General features: G+C 51.9%; 1 protein-coding gene across 1 annotated transcript; it reads right to left on the bottom strand.

Annotated features, from left to right (window-relative positions):
* Positions 1-1,442: 1,442 nt before the first annotated feature.
* Positions 1,443-7,224, bottom strand: PNOC (prepronociceptin). Its single transcript, XM_061991195.1, has 3 exons — positions 7,105-7,224; positions 2,905-3,328; positions 1,443-1,492 (listed from the first exon to the last, which is right to left on the bottom strand). The coding sequence occupies exons 1-3, from the start codon at positions 7,222-7,224 to the stop codon at positions 1,443-1,445; spliced, it is 594 nt and encodes a 197-aa protein (XP_061847179.1).
* Between the last annotated feature and the right edge of the window lie 9,586 nt (positions 7,225-16,810).

The raw sequence follows: 16,810 nt of genomic DNA, 5'->3' as shown, positions 1-16,810 counted from the left end.
TGTGGGGGTTTTTTTCCCGCGGGGGTTATATTATATACTTGTATTTTAATTTTTGGAACAGTGAAGGGCAACGGCGCGGATGAAACCCAGGAAAAGTCGCTCCTGGGATCCTGCTTTGTTTTTTTTTAACTTGGGGGAGGAGGTAACAAATTAGTCAGGAGAATGAACCGGCTCCGATTCTCCTCCTGGGAGTGACACCGGGGGGTGTGGGGAGGGACCCGATGCATGCCGGAGGGGTGAGGGGTGGGGGGGCGCAACGGAAACACGGGCACGATTTGTGTTGCTGAGCAAAGAAGTCAACCCCGGAGGATTCAAGGAAAACGCCTGAAAAAAAAGTCCCCCCAAAAAAATCGGTTTTGAAAAGAGGAAAAAGTTTTTCAAAAGGGGGGGGGGAAAGTTTAAAAGGAAAAAAATGTTAAAAAGGGAAAGAATTTGAAAAAGGGAAAAGTTTGACAAGAAGAGAATGTTTTGAAGAGGGAAGGAAACAATGTTTAAAAGGAAAAAAAAACTAAAAGGGAAAGAAAATTTGAAAAGGGGAAAGAACATTTTAAAAGTAAAATTTTTAAAAGGGGAAAATAGTTGGAGAAGAAAAGAAAATTTTAAAGGGGAAAAATGTTTTTAACGGGAAAAAAATTTAAAAGAGAGAATTTTATATGGAAAAATTTAAAAGGATCCTTTTTTTAAGGGAAAAATATATAAAGAGGGGGAAATGTTTTTTACGGGGGAGGGTTTTTTTAAGGGAAACAAAAGTTTCAAAGAGGACAAATTTTTAAAAGGGAAAAAATTTTTCTTAGAGGGAAAGAAAATGTTAAAAGGAGGAATTTTCAAGAGGGAAAAGTTTTTAAAGGAGAAAGAAAGTTTTAAAACAGGAGAAAAAATGTAAAAAGGGAAACAAAATTTTAAAAGAAGAAAAAAAAAGCGATTTGTTTTGTTTTGTTTAATGAACCATTTCCAGGTGGTTTCCGGGCACTCTGGTGGGAGCTGCGCACCCGCCGCGGCGGGAGGTAACCGCTCTGCGTCCCTCATCCAAAAAGCTGGAAAGGAATCCTGGGGGAAGCAGAAAGCCCCACCAGTGATGGGCTGGAGGGATGCTGAGGTGGGCATGGGGGGTGATTTTCCCGCTGGATCCAAGGCGGCTTGTTGGCAGTGGCCAACGCCACAAAAAACCAACCAAAATCCCCCCAAATATTTTTAGGAGGGGCAAAATTCCCCTCCCCCCTATTTGGCTTAAATTTCCGCCCGCTGCCCCGCGGTCCTCTCTCCCCCTCCCCGCAGCATCTGCCTTCCGTCGCCGGCGGCGGCCGAAATTCGTCGGGTCCTGGTTTAAATCTGCCTTTAGTGAGTGAAGAGCAAAGTGATTTCTGAACGGGTGCGAGTCGGAAGCGCTCGGGGGTCCGTCAGAGAGAGGGTGGCGGAGGCTGCTGGGGCGGACGGGAGCAGGGTTAGTTTGGCCTGTGCCTGGCGGAAGGTGCTGGGATGCGGTGCCGGAACGCTATAAAAAAAAGTACAAATAAAAAAAATAGAGAAAGGGGAAAAAAGGAAGAAAAAAAGAGGAAAAATAAAAAGAAGGAAAAAGAAGAGGAAAACAAGAATGGGGGGGAAGGGAGAAAAAGGAAGAAAGTAAGAAAAAGGGAAAGAAAAGGGAAGTAAACAGAAGATAAAAAAAGAAGGAAAAAAGGAAGAAAGAGAAGGAAAAGGAGGAAAGAAGAAAAAAGGAGGAAAAAAGAAAGGGAGAAAAAAGAAAAGGAAGGAAAGAAGAAAGACGAACAAGAGGAAAAAAGAGAAAAGGACAGAAAAAAGGGAGGAAAGGGGAAGGGAAGGGAAGGGAAGGGAAGGGAAGGGAAGGGAAGGGAAGGGAAGGGAAGGGAAGGGAAGGGAAGGGAAGGGAAGGGAAGGGAAGGGAAGAAAAAGAGAAAAGAAAAGAAAAGAAAAGAAAAGAAAAGAAAAGAAAAGAAAAGAAAAGAAAAGAAAAGAAAAGAAAAGAAAAGAAAAGAAAAGAAAAGAAAAGAAAAGAAAAGAAAAGAAAAGAAAAGAAAAGAGGAAGGAAAAAAAAGGCAGCTGAGCCGAGAGCAGAGGGAGCAGAGGGCGCATCCCCTAATTTTGGGAGATGCCACCCAGGGGGAAAAAATAAAAAAGAAAAAGCACCAAAAAAAGGGGGGGAAAATTCTCCCAAATTGTAAATTTGGGGAGACTGAGAGCGGGTGTTCTCGGCAGCTGTAGGGTAGGGGGTGTAGGCTCCCAGCATCCCGGCGTGTCCCGGGGAGCAGCAGAGTGGGGTTAACCTGCCGCTCAAACTGGCACTGGGGAGGGAAAGGTTCAGCTAGATTTGGATCTGTGAGGATTTGTTTGGAATTCATGTGAAACTATTGCAATCTATTTGAAGTTAAGAACTGTATTTGAATTTTAATTTTTTATTCGAAGTGTTAAATTTGTTCCAACTATTAAATGGGAAAGCTTTTAAATCTAAAAATTTACTTTTCAGTTTTCCTAACTTATTGGGATATTTTTCACTGCTCTGTTTTGGGGGGGAGGTGGTGAGTGGGGAGCTGAACCATCCTGCAGACCTATTTGATGTCGAGTACCCTTTTACTCATAACTAGGAGGGTGACAGCCCCGGGCCTCTCCCCGCACACCCTCCATCTGCCTCCCTCAGCCTCCCTCCCCAATTCCATTTTTTTCCAAGCTGTTTCCCAATTTTTCCTTTATTCTTTTTCTTTGTTTTGCTCCCCTCCCCGCCCCCCCCCCCCCCCCTTTTTTGTTTTTAATTTGCACCTATGGACATGTGGTGTTCGAGAGGGGGTAGAGGGTTGACTTTTTTGGCCATGGTGGACGGAGCCGGGCGGCAGCGGGGTCTGCGTTAGATCTCGTTGTGCTCGCTGATGCCGCCGCCAATGTCGTACTCACTGGAGCGGGGTGACATGCCCAGGTACTGCTTCAGGAACTCGCTAAACCTCTTCTGGTTGTTCCACTTCCTCGCCGACTTGCGGACCCCGATGAAGCCCCCGTACCTCTTCTGCACCCCCTTGGCCGTTGGCGCCGCTGGCCACGAGCCACGCGTCTCCCGCGGGAAACCGCCGAGCCGTCGGGAAATGTCCTCGGGGGGCAGAGCGAAGGCTCGCGGCACCGCTTCCACACCTTCATCTTCGGTTTCCTGCCGCCGCAGCAGCTCTCTTACCTGCAGCGGGTTTGCCGGAGCTGCCGCCTCGTGCCAGGGATCATCCGGGAGATCCGGGAGGTCACGGGGCCGTGGGGCGGCTCGGCTGGCGGCGGCGCACAGCTCCCAGGTGGCCCGTGGCACAGCTTCGCCTTCACACTCCAGGATGCAGACCTGAGTGGGAGACACAGGGATGGGTGGTTACAAGGGGTTTGGTGTCCCCACAAATGCCAGGTGCTTGAGTATCCCCCCCAGTTCCAGCCCACCCAGACATGCAACGCATTGGAAGACACCTGTGGAAAGGCATTGGCGGCTCATCAGCCTTTGCTTGGCCTCACCGGAGGAGGCATTTCCTCCAAAAACCTGTTCCTGGGCCCCAGGGGAGGTTTAGACTGGAGCTGAGGAAGAACTTTTTCCCTGAGAGGGTTGTCAGCCCCTGTCCCAGGCTGCCCAGGGAGCTGGTGGAGTCCCCATCCCTGGAGCTATTGCAAAGCCGTGTAGCTGAGGTGCTGAGGTACGTGGGTTAGTGGTGGGCTTGGCACTGTGAGCAGAGGGGTTGGTGCTCACCATCCCTGTCCCAACCCTCCCTAGAGAGACCCTGCCCCTGGACACACTCCATGCTCCCACCCCACCATGTCATGCTGAGGGCTTCTGGGCCCTTCGCGTGGACACGAGCCCCAAAAAATCACCAAGTCACAGGTCAGTGGAGGTAGGAAAGTAACTCTGGTGTGTGCCCACGGCACGTCCTGCTGCTTGGGGTTGTGCCTCCCCAGGGACAGTACTTTACTCTTCACCTGGTTGGACTTCCTGAGGTTCCCACCAGCCCATTTCTCCATCCTGGCAAGGTGTCTCTGCATGGCAGTGTGACCCTGACATCCACCATCCACACCTCTCAGCTCTGCATCCTCTGCTAATTGATGAGAGTGCATCGGCCACGTCATCCCGGTCATGGATGAAGATGTCAGGTTCCTCCAGGTTCCAGTCTACCTCACTGCCCATTTGTCTACCCTGTGCTTCAGCAGCTTGTCTACCAGGTGTCATGTGAGGCAATGTCAAAGCCCGATGAAAGCTGAGATGAGCTGGTTGTCTCACTGCAGAAAGGGATCAGGTTGGTCAAGCACCATTTCCTCTTCAGAAATCCATGCTGGCTGCTCCCAATGACCTTCTCCTCCTTTGTTTGGAAACGTTCTACAGGATGACATGCACCACCACGTCTCTAAGGACTGAGGTGAGGCCAACCGGCCCATGGTTTCTCACATCCTCCTTCATGCCTTCCTCAAAGACAGGTGTGGCACCTCCTCCCAATCTCTAGGAACCTGCCTTCATCACCATATCCCTTTAAAGGCCATCAAGAGCAGCTTCATCAAGAGGTGCCATCGGGCTTCCTTAGCACCCATGGGTGCATCCCACCAGGTTTGTATCTCGTCCCTTTCCAAGAGGCCTCGTCCACCAAGGCAGGACACAGCCCTGGCACCATTGTGGGGTGATAGCCCCAGGTGGGCTGGTACCACCAAAACCAGCGCCCGGGGGAAACCATTCAGGAAATCGTTGTAGAAGAACCAAACTACATGAATGCCCCAAGAAACCAGGGCTGCAGTGTCCAGAAGGGAAGGGTTTTCTTCACTCACGTTGAAGCGTCTCCATCCCAGTGTTATCTTCAAAATGAACTCTTTCAAATGCTTAACACCAGCTGGGGAACCCCATGTTGAAGCACATTAATGTGTCTCATCACTACAGGCTGTCTGTGAGACAAAACCCTTGCAAAAACCCTCTTCACTGTGAGTTCATTAACTTTACCAGGAAAGAGGTGCTGCATATCCCACCATGGTGTCTCAGGGCTGCAGCTCAAGCACGTGGCTCTGCAGCAATTAGCCTTTTCCATCCCTGAGGGTAGACAGGCTCCTCAGGCACAAAGACAACAGAAAAACAGTTGTCCCAAAGTGAGGTGGTGACAAGGGTGTTGTATGCCAAGAGGTGGTAGAGTCCCCATCCCTGGAGCTATTGCCAAGCTCCATTGTGTAGCTGAGGTGCTGAGGGACATGGGTTAGTGGAGGGCTTGGCACTGTGAGATCAGTGGGTGGACTCAATCTTACAGGTCTTTTCCAATCAAATTGATTCTGTAATGATTTGATGACACCTACGAGGGTCCTTGAGGAGACACTGGAGGCATTCTGTGCCCAACCAAGATCCTGTCCTGGGATCTCCAAGGCTTTGGCAGGGTCTACATCTGATGGACAGTGCCCTGATGGAGCCTTGCATTGGAGATGAAAGGTGGTGGATGACAGGCAAGTATCAGCTCTGGTAAGCATCAGCTGACAGACTTGTAGAGGGATGACCCCAGGTGTCATCCAGGCTGAAGACCATCAGTGGTCCTATTGCTCATCCGCAAAACAGCCCCTTGAACATCCTGAGGTCCTTGGCCATTGTGCCGTGATCTTAATTCACAAGGCAACGTCTTCTAGGAAAGTTTTGGAAGTCCTCAGAAGACACGAGCCAGTGCTCCTCCGCTTCCAGTGCCAAAACCACCCAGGGAGGCTCCTTCTGACTTTCAGTTGGTATTAGTGGCGCCACTGTGGGTTTGCACTGTCCCTGATGCCTCTGGGGACCAGGACGTAGGTGACTCATCCACATCTTGAAGAGCATCTCCTTTAGCTGGTCCCTGTTCTGCCCTGGCAGCCACAATGCTGGTGCAGCGGTATCTCCTATTCACGAGGATGTCCTATTTCTACCTCAGAAGATGGATCAGCCGTGTCATGGATGAGACTTCTTGGAAAGTACTTCTTTGGATATTGTGGAGGATTGTATCAAATCCCACCATGATGCTACTTCTTCCAGCTGAAACTGAGCCTCAAGATTACTCAGCTCCTGGTTGAAACCACTCTTGACTCTGAGATACAATCTTGCATGGGCCCCACGAGCCACCAACCATCCCATCTCCTCTCCATCTTGCTGTCTGGGGAAGACAGAGCAAACTGCAGCTCCAGAGACAGGACTGGGCAGGAACTGGGGAGCCCTGCAGAGATGTCAGTGCCTTCAGACTGCAAAACAACATTCTGGGGCACAACCAGGGCAACTACCCCCCAAAACTTGGTGGCAGCGATGTGTGATTGCAGAAGGCTTTACCAGAAAGGAGGTGGCACTGAGGTGGCTCCAGCATCTCCACAGAGCCCTGGAAGTTTTAGGGGGACATCTCCCAGTCTTGGGGGCTTTCTGAGCTGCTGGCTCCTTTTAGTGGACGTCTCAACCCACCATGACTTATCATTGCTAATAAATAGGTGAGCAGGTGGGAGGGAGGGGGAATGGGAGGGAATGAAATACTGTCAGCCAGGGCATGGCTACATCTCAGTGGAGGGGAAAAGGAAGGATTCGGGGACTGGGGAAAAATCAAACCTGCTATTTAATGTCTCTTTCCACCAGTGTTGCAAGTAAATCAAGAGGATGAGAGGGGCTGTGGGGTGCCTCCCGTGGCTCCTCAGCCATCTGCAGAGCTGGCCCCATCCTGGTGGAGCTCAGAGAGCGGTTTTGGTGGATCCGTGAAGGATGCTGGAGGAGTCTGGGGTGGAGGTCGAGTCTTGGCAGAGGTGAGGACAGCAATTCCGCAAGCCACGGGGGCAGGAAAGCTGGGGATACTCAGAGTCTTAGGACCCTCCTTGGGCCATTGCAGCTTCGTCCCTATCACTCCCAGCAGCAGATTTGGGGGCCTGCATCCTCCCTTGGGATCATCTTGTTACATGGTGTCCCTGGGGGGTGCCCAAGGAGGAGGGACAGTGACAGTACATTCTCCTCGAGGTTTGTCACCAATTGGCAACCAAAGCCCCCCCCTGCCCAGACCCCAAACCCCAGCCCCAGCACAGACAGGAGGATGCCCACCCAGTGTGTGTGTGTGCAGGGGGGATGCAGCTGGCCCAACACCCACGTGTGCTACCAGCCATGGTGGGAGAGGGACTTACGAGGACGTCAAAGCTGTCCCGGTAGAGGTGGCGGTCGCAGCGCAGACAGTCGCTCTGGCAGTCGCCCCGTGCCCGAGCGAAGAGGCAGAGCAGCAGCAGGTCCCAGAGCACAGCCCTCATGGCGGCACCGGCAGCGGCTGTGGGGCACGGAGAGAGGACACCTGTCAAACCAGGACAGCACTGGCACCACCGAGCCCCACACCTGCACTGAAAGCTGCCCGGTCTCAGCCTGTCCTCCCTCACCACCACCAATTTCCCCCTGCCCCCGCTTTAAAACATGCCTGTTCCCTGTCTCCCAGCCAAAAGTACCCTTTCGGGAAAGGAATCTGTGTGCCTTCCCATCCCCAGATCAGATCCAGTGTGTCCTGGCTTCATTTTTTCCATGGCACCGGTCCCAGTTGGGGCTTATTTTAGCAGGTGGACGTGGTGGGGCAGCACGTCCCCAGCTGTCGCCTGAGCAGGACACTCCTTATCCAAACATCACCCGAGCCCAGCAAGGATGTCCTGCTCCACTCTCCCCTCCTGGCTGTTTTTGGGGTGCTGCCATACCAGTCCCTGTCTCAAGGGACTGACACAGGGACTGCCAGAGTCTGGGCTCGCCCAGTATAGAGCCCAAAACCATTTCCCAAAGAGCCCTTTGTGTTCCGTCTGTGTTTGCAACTTGAACTGGCGATTCAGTGATATGACTAAGGCTATGCGTGTCCCTCCCTCTCCCCAGAGATCTGGGAACCAAATCTAACAGGAGGGTTGATCCTCCTGGCCCATCTGCCCACACCCTCACCCTCATCCCACTGGGAAAAGGGATCCAACATCCCCGTGGTTGTTGGTAGCAGGTTCCAGGTTTCTAAGCTAGTGAGGGGATGAGATAGAGGTGATGGAGAGGAGCAGGATGGGGACGTGAAGGTTGAGGCTACTCTTGGTAGCACCAAGGTCCTTCCATGCTGGACCAGCACCCAGAAGCCCCTATACCAGGATCACAGAGTCATAGAATCATTTTGGTTGGAAAAGACCTTTAAGATCCTCCAGTCCACCCCCTCCCCTCACAGTGCCAAGCCCAGCACCAACCCATGTCCCTCAGCACCTCAGCTACACGGCTCTGCAAAAGCACCAACGATGGGGTCACCTCCCTTGGCAGCCTGGCCCAGTGTCTAATCCCCCACCCTCAATAAAAAGATGCTCAGAGGCAAGGAAGACCCCGCTGACGATGGCTTTACAACTCATGTGTTGCTCCAGTAGGATTTCCAGATGCTTTCTGGGGTGAAGATGAGCACCTGGGAAGGAGGTCCTCGTTTATTTCCCAACCCCATCGAGGTTTGGGTGGGATACTTCCTTCCCTTGCAACGGAGGCACAGCATCCATTGGGGCCTCCTGACTGACACCACAGTCACCTTCATCCCTGTCAGCCTGATGGCTCCCAGTTGTCATTTGCTGGAGGGTTCGAGGGGAAGCTGATAAGGAGTAGGAATTAAAGCTTAATCTTCGTCGAGTCTCATTAAAACTGGCTGGCGATGTGAGTCAGAGGCTCTGCAGAAAGCTCCCGGGAGAGGGCAACCCCCCCTCCAGAAAGAAAAAAAACCCCCTCAGCCCCAAAGTGGGGTTCAGCAGAGACAGGGAGGGGGCTAAAACCCACCCCCCAAGCCTTGTCCTCGTGTCCCTAAGAGACATCAAGTTCAATGTCCTGGGAAAAGGAGGTCACATCTGGCTGCGGAGGAGGCGCCGGGATTACGGCCGGCTTTCTGCTTCCCGGTTAATTGAGAGATGCTATCGGCTGCCGGGCCCGCCGCGGTAGGGGTGGGGAAGGGGGAAACATCCCCTCCTCCGCATGTCGGTGCCTCCTCCCCCGAATCAAGTCATCCTGGGGAGAACGGAACAATTTTTTTTCCTTGCTGCTCTTTGGGGCGGAGGGTTGTGCAGGGCTGTGGGGTGGTGATGGCACAAAGCCTCTGTCTGAGTTTCACAGCCACAGACCCACGAGAAAAAGGGATGTCTTTTTCCCCCCTTTTTTTTCTTATTTTTTTCCCATTTTTTCCTATTTTTTGTTTTTCCCCATTTGTCACCATTTCTCCACGTTTTTCCTCCCCACTCCTCCATTTTTTTTCCCCTTTTTCTCCATTTTTCCCTCTTTTTGTGTGTGTGTTTGTGTGTAGGCTTTTTGCTCTCCTTTTTTTTTTTTTCCTCTGGGAAAACTGAACCAGGACCTTTTTTTCCCAAAGGATGCAGAGCCAGTCCTGCTGCCCTCTTGCCTGGAGATGCCATCAACCCTGGCAAAGGATGTGCCAATCCCAGCCTCATACCAAAGCCACCCTCCACAGTTTCTAAGACCCCAAAACCGCTCCTGGACACAAACCTCCCTCTTCCTTCCCAAAAACTAAACCATCCCGTGGTGGAGGACGTCAGGATACGGCCACTCCATCCTGCAAAATAGCTTTGGGACACCGCCCCCACTATAGGCTGCCCCAAGGGTGAATCCTGTGGAGTTTTTCAATCCAGTTAAATTACCCTCATTAATATTTGGGGAGGGGGGGATGAAAAAAAGAGCTTTTTCTAGAAATTCATCCTGCAGTTCAGATAACAGTAGGGTCTGGTTATCTGTCAAGACAAGTGGCTTTTATTTATTGCTCTGGGTGGGATGATGAGGGAGATGCAGTCAGATAAAAGGGTTGATTCGGGGTGCAGTGGGAAGGATGTGGAACGGGAATCACCCGAGGAGAAGAGGTGGAAGGGGAAGCAGGTGCTGTCTGAGATGGGTTTTATTCACTTGATTCGATGCAGTTTGGGTCGGGAGCTCGTGGGCAGTGTTGGGGAGATGCTCCCTGCCTCTCCCCACCCATGTTCCATCCCCTCTTCCTGTGGGAGATGCTCACAGTAGGGATTATTCCAGCAGCAGGATCACCTTCCTTCCCCAAACACCTTCACAAGGGTTTAAATGCCCAGGTCGGGATTAGTCATAGCCCCTCCATGTGAGGAGCACACTTAGGAGCTCCTCACTTCCCTCACCCAGAGCAAAACCCAACCCCGCTTCATTTTTCCCCGCTATTAATCCCCCCACTTCCCAAAGCTAAGGCCTGTTCCAGAGGGCAAGAGAGATGTGATGGGGCAGGATCCAGCCCCTCTGTGAGACAGCATTGAACGACTCAAAGCCTTTTCCAGTCGAAAAAGCACAATATTGTCCAACAGTGTCCCCCACTGGCACTGGCTAAAACACTTCCCCGTCTCCCCCAAACCCCGGCGATGCCACATGCCTTTGTGCTGAGGGCTTTTGGGGGGTTTTTAGGGAGAACAGGATAGATTTAGGAAGGGAAGCATCGCGGGGGGGGGGGGGGGTGGGAGTGGGGGGGTTGGCTACAGATGCCCAGCTCTCGGCAGAAAAATCAGCGTTTCCTTTTGTTGAGCCCCCTCAATCAGGTAATTGGCCATAATTGGCCAAAATTAGATGCCGCGGCGCGACTATAAACACAGATGTGGGCTGGAGAGGCTGAGAAAGGGCTGCTGAGAGGGGAAAAAAGCTAGGGGAGAACATTTCTCCCTGCATCTCCAGGTCCCAGCCATTCATTCCTGCTTTTTAGACTAAAAAACAAAATCCAAATCAAAACACTCCCCCCTCATTTTCCTCCCTTTTGTGGAGTTTTTTCTGAGAGGGAAAAAGGGATTGCTCGCAAGGCAGGCGTCTCCCGGAGCATCCCACAGTCGAGTGCTAGCTGGAAGAAAAAAAGGGGGTAGAAATACTGAATAGGGAAAGTCGAGGTGCAGCAGGCTCAAAAGAATCCCTTACCAAATCCTACCTATCCCACAGGAACCTATCAGCACTCCGTGGGCTTCTCCCTGCCTTCGGGCAGGTGGCCCACGTCGACTCTTGTTGCATCCCCTCCGGCTCCGCTCCGGTTTTTGGGGCTGGATGGTGAAGCCGAAACTTTTCCCTCTCTTGGGATAGAAAGGGGATAGATTTCTCTCGCCGGGGAGATATTTCAGTTAACCCTTGGCAGGGAGAGGAATACCTATTTGTGAATTAAAGCAGGACAAACCACCAGAGTAAAAAACAAACCAGCCAAAGCCCCCCTCGGATGGGAAATTGAAGCAGATTTCCTACCTGAGGGTGTGCTGTCGGCTGCCGACTCCTCTGATCTGTGCCTCCTCCGGTGCCTGTGCCACGGTGGTGGTATATATAGAGGGTGTACACACACATCCCCACACCCCCCTCCCCCCGACACGTGCGTCGCTGAGCCCACCCCCGGGGGGCTGCCGGCTCTGGAGGGATGCGCCAGCCGGCAGCTGGGGACCGACGATGTGCATCTTTCCCTTTGCTCTTGCATCCTACGTCCCTTCGTCGTCTTCTTCCCCAAATCGAAGGAGGTAGCCCCGAATGAGGGGAGGGATGTTGGCCTCCTGGTTCTCCAAAGGTGCGGGTGTTTCTGTGGGGTTGGGGGGGAGATTTGGGGGGATGCAAAGCCAGTTCAGTGGCCTCAATGTCCAGACCTGAGGGCAATTACAAGGACCTGAAGGCGCCAGCAGAGCCCCAGAATGCCCCCACATACCCCCAGCCCTTTCCAGGGAACTCTTTTCCTACCTCAGACCACTGAAGGAGGAGATAGAAGGAGGGGTCCTCAACCCCATTACCAACCCGTTCCGGCACGGCCGCGGCATCGAGCGCGTCACACACCGATGGCAGGCGTGTGAGTGGGAATAATTGATTTGGGACTTGGCAGATCATGGCCTGGGGTGGGGAGGGGTGAGGGGGGGAGCAGAAAATTCCAACTTTACATTTCACAGCTGATGGAAACACCCCAGAAAGTCAGATGCAGCTGTGTGCCGGAGCCTCACCGGGTTTGGCTGCTCTGGCCTCAGGAATAAATGCTGCCTTTGGAAAGGCCAAATCGCTCTCGGACCTTCAATGGTTTCTTCTGCAAATCAGCATCACCCCATTTATTTTTTCCCCCCCATTTTAGGTGATGCTCATCCAGCACGGAGCCAGAACTCTCCTCAAGCATCCCTCCCTGCCCCACCTCGGCAATGAAACACTAAAATCCACCGCGACGCCACGATCCCATCGTGGTAATTTCTCATAACAACTCACTGGGGAAGGGCTGGGATCGGTCAGGGCTATTAAGTAGTTGTGTTTAATGCCCTCCAGGGAGGACTTCAGAGGCATTGGTGCTTGGGCAGGTGTTAAAAAAGATCTAGAAATTGATGAAAATGCCCCAAAGTGGTGAAAAGACATTGTAGGAGTGGTTGGAGGGGACCTGCCTGGTGCTGGGGACCAGGTGATAGGCTGGATTTGGGGTGGTTTAGGGGAGAGTAGTACCCATGGGCCAGATCCCCATCACAGGTGCTGGAGATAGGGACAGTGATGTAATTTTTTAAACACATATATACATTTTATATCTATTTGTTAAACACATTTTAAATAGATTGCTTTATCTTGTGTTGTTTCAGCCTTTCCTTCCCCACTTGGTTTCCATGACGGATTTATCCCCCGGCTCTTACACAACGCTGAGCAGCAGCCGAGCCCGAGTGAGAAGGCTTCATGATTCTTTTGTCCTCTCCTGGGCTAATTTAATGCTTCTCCCTCTGCAGCCCCCCTCCAAAATACTCATTTTTTTGTTGCATTTATTGAAGTACCAGAGCTTTTTTTCCCCTCACTTGGCCAAAGGGCACTACCTCCTGGGCCCTTTCTTTGAGGATGATGATGCTGTTGAGCTCGCAGGAGCAGGAGGCAGCAAATGACATCGAGGTGACGTAGTCGTTTAGGATCTTGCTAATTAATGAGGGGGGAGGGTGACTGACAGCTGAGGTGCCCAAAGGCAGCATTTCTAGGCAGCAGAAATACTCAGTTTTGCAGCAGGCTTTTCTAAGTCCGTGTCGGTACCTGTCAGCAGTACTGGGGAGGGAAAGGCTTTGGGATCTGGAGACAATTCACCCCTTGTAAAATTAGGATAGATAACACATGCTTCTTTTATTTTTTTTAAGGTTTTGGGGCATTTCTGTTTCAAAGTTGGGTCAGATCGAGCGCTCTCCTCTGCAGTTCAGGAGGGGGAAAGAACATCCCTGGGTGAGGCAGAGCAGGAGGATCCAAAGTGACAGGCAATTAGCAGCAAAAAGCAACGATACTTTTCAGAAAGGGGACATTAAGCAGATGGGATCTAGCACAAGAGAGGATTTGAAAGCTGCCTGGAGGATGCAGGAGCAGGAAAACTCTGGAGCTAGGAAGTTGTGTTGATGCCCTGGTCTCATGGATCCCTTAAATGTGGCAGCTGGAGGGGCTGAGGGCACACCCACGTCCGAGTGATGCCTCCCGTGGTCATTTTTGGATACTGCCTGATCATTTTCCTAAGTAACTTTGGGTATTGATAGGGCAGCCATTCCCTCCATCAAGAAAAAAATCCCCCACCACCCCTCTGCAAGAGTATCACCTCCTGCCCAGCTACCACTGCCCAGGAGGTGGTCTTCCAGGAACTTCTCTCAATGCCAGGGACACATCCTGCTTATGTGCAGTCTCCATAAGAGGCTTTAATAAGCCAAAGCAGCAGTTTAAAGGGTTTCCTTGCCCCAGTTTGGGGTGGATCAGTGCCAAGTGCTGCTGCTGATTTACTCCTATTGGCAATGATGGGAGGGCTTTGAGCTCTGCCCCAGTGGGATGAGGATGTGCATGACGAAGGCTCATGAGAAACCTCCACCAAGGTGCTTGGCTAATGCGTGGGGACTGCTGGAAGCCTGGCTGAGGGTGCTGAGGGTTGCCTGGAGACCTGTCTGTACCAGGCAGGAAGAAGATGCTCTAAGCAGGGGCGAGTGCAGGCAGCAAACCCCAAATCTAAATGTGGGGAGGGGAAAACAGCTCTTGGCCAAGACATGGGGACAAGGGGTGTGCGAGTACCCTCCAGCTCCCTCACAAGGGAGGCGGGTGATGTTGGAAATACGACATCTCGGCTGGACCTGATTTAATTCACCGGCTGGAAATAAACTGCTGCTCTCCGAGGAGCTCAGGAAGGACTCTGATGCGCAGCAGGAATCACAGAATCATTTTGGTTGGAAAAGATCTTGAAGATCTTCAAGTCCAACCCCTCCCTTCACAGTGCCAAGCCCACCACTGACCCATGTCCCTCAGCACCTCAGCTACACGGCTTTGCAATAGCTCCAGGGATGGGGACTCCATCAGCTCCCTGGGCAGCCTGAGACAGGGGCTGACAACCCTCTCAGGAAGAACTTTTTCCCTGACAGAGTTGTTAGACACTGGCTCAGGCTGCCCTGAGAGATGGTGGAGTCTCTATCCCTGGAGATGTGATGGGGCAGAAACCATCCTTTTATGAGGACGCAGCCTCATAAGGTTCAAGGTTTCATCCTTGGAGATGCAGGAACCACATCCGGACAGGCGCTGAGCAGCATGAACTGCTTTGAGGTTGGCCCTGCTTTCATCAGAGTTGAGACCAGAGTCCTCCAGATGTTCCATCCCACCTTCCTAGGACTTTCTGACCCAAGGAGGATGAAAGGTAACAGGGAATCAAAACAGGCCAGGAGGACTTTTATTAAAAATAATAAGGGGGGAGGTATTTCACCTCTCTGCCTGGAGTGACCCCAGGAGCCACAGAACAAAGCCATCTCCACCCATCTCCATCTCCGTCATCTCAATCCCCTGTCTTGGTGGGGATGAGGTGCCTCTCGGAGAGTGGCAGTAGCTGAGCAGCATCTGTGTCCCACAGCAAGGTGATTGGAGAGCCTTCATCCTGGTGTTTTTTAATTAATTTGGTGGGACCAAACTGCCCTGACCAGATCACAAGCCCTTCCCTGGCATTGTCTTTGCTTGCAAATCGGCCTGGAGCCCCCACCCTTCCTCTGGTGTTGCTTTTGAGGGTCCTGACACAACAACCCTATACAAAGAACAAAGATGGGTGATATATTTTCTTCAAATGTCTCCAAATTTACCATTCAAGGTGAGTTTTCACCCCAAAGCTCTTTGTGACAGCATCCCAAACCGTCCTCCTGGCTACCCCATGCTGGGACTCACCATCCCCAAATCCCCCCAGGGCTCTGCCCTCCTCAGCTCTGTTCTCCCACGGGACAAATGGCTGTTAGCTGCCCCCACCATCACCATGCACCCACCTCGGGGTGAACCCACAAAGCAGAGCACAGATGGACAACAGTCCACCGTTGTCTTCTCCAAGCTGAACAGAGAAATCGACCCAAGGGCTGATATTGCCACCAAGAGAAGAGCTCTGCCGCTCAATGCTCAGCCTCAGCGAGCGGTGGGGGCTCCATGGGGGCTCTGCCAAGTATTTGTGTCATCTCTTTAGAAATTGCAGCTTTATTGAAAGCTCAATTAGGCTCATTGAGCTGTCGCTCAAACCCTTCTGCAGCCGCTCATCAGCGCGGGAGCGGGGAGCAGTGAGGCTTTGCTGAAGATCACCCCATCCTTTCACAAATTCTCTCTCACTGATGAATTAAAGCCGTCGAGACGACAGTGCCTGAAAGGCAGAAGGATATCTGAAGTTCAGAAGAAGAGCCTGAAGCCATACACCTCTCTATTTGTCATCCGTGAGGCGTTGCATGGGATGCTCAGCTCAGAGGAGTGATGCACAGACAGAGAGACCAGGGGGATGGTTGGAGGATGGGGTGTGGGAGGAGATGTTAAGAAAAGGCTGTGGAGCAATTTTTTTGTTCAAATAGAGAGGGAAAATGGTAGCTCTGACCCTAAATATGCTCCAACATGTGGTGTATCATCCCTTGCACATCCCCTCCATGTCGCAAACGGGTGGTCTGGCTGGAGATGAGCTTGATCCCAGGGTGGGAAAATCACCTTATTAGCACCATAGGCTAAATTTTTCGGGGAGAAAAGCTCTTGACTTTAAGCAAAACCCCAAAACTATTTCAGGGCAGAACAAAAGCTTTGTAGGGGAAAGATTTTAACCCATGGCATGGAAGCATTGGCACGCTTATAGGTTTGAGTGCCCAAACAGTGCCTTGGGACCAGCCAAAAAATTGCTGCATGAGGCTTTTGGCCTTGCAAAGCATCTGGGAGCCATGAAGCCATTACCCCTGGGGTTGTTATATTTATATTCAGCCCTTGGGGCCAGCACTTGAAAGATGGGAAGGATGTTCCAACCATCTCCTCACTTCTTGCTTTGGGGCCACTGCACCCTCTGTCTCCTCCTTTCCCCGTGACCAAAAAAAAATCTTCCCTGGGGAAAAAAATCTGCTCGGCTCAGCCCCGTCTGATGGATGGTGGCAGGGACGAGCTGGCGAGAAACCAGATTGAAACTGTTGACTCATTTCCCACCGGCGGCTATTTCAGAGGGGGGAAGCAGCCATCCCCCCTCCTCCAACATCCATCAGGTGGTCGGAATGTCCCCGCAGCCACCTCCGGCACCCACCGTGCTGCTGCAATGAGTTTGCACCCTAATTGGATCTTTTTCTTTCCTATCTTTTGCATCCCCACCCCGTGGAATGAGGATGCAGCTTTGTCTCCTCTGGTATCCAGATGCCCTGTGTGTCCCCTCACCAGAGTAGGGGTGATTTGGGGCAGGATTTGGGTTGTGAGGCACCAATGATCCCATCTGAGAGCAGAGGTTGGCTCAGTCCAAAGCAACAGCACACATCTATCCTTGTGCAGCCCCAAATGCTTGTGCTGCCTGCAGCCAGGCTCACACTGGGGAAAAAAAGAACTTCAAGTTTAATAAAACAGGTTCAGCAATCAATAAAAAAAACACCCCCAAATTAT

This window comes from Colius striatus, chromosome 2 (assembly GCF_028858725.1).
Source record: "Colius striatus isolate bColStr4 chromosome 2, bColStr4.1.hap1, whole genome shotgun sequence".
In the NCBI taxonomy this organism is placed as follows: domain Eukaryota; kingdom Metazoa; phylum Chordata; class Aves; order Coliiformes; family Coliidae; genus Colius; species Colius striatus.
The sequence above is the reverse complement of the archived record's forward strand: the minus strand, read 5'-3'. Positions and strand labels throughout refer to the sequence as shown.

Coding starts and splice junctions, on each gene's coding strand:
- PNOC (XM_061991195.1), bottom strand. CDS start 7,224: ATGAGGGCTGTGCTCTGGGACCTGCTGCTGCTCTGCCTCTTCGCTCGG. Junction 3,329..7,104: donor GGGACAGCTTTGACGTCCTC/GTAAGTCCCTCT, acceptor TCTCCCACTCAG/GTCTGCATCCTGGAGTGTGA. Junction 1,493..2,904: donor GGGCATGTCACCCCGCTCCA/GTGAGTACGACA, acceptor TTTTTTTTATAG/CGTTCCGGCACCGCATCCCA.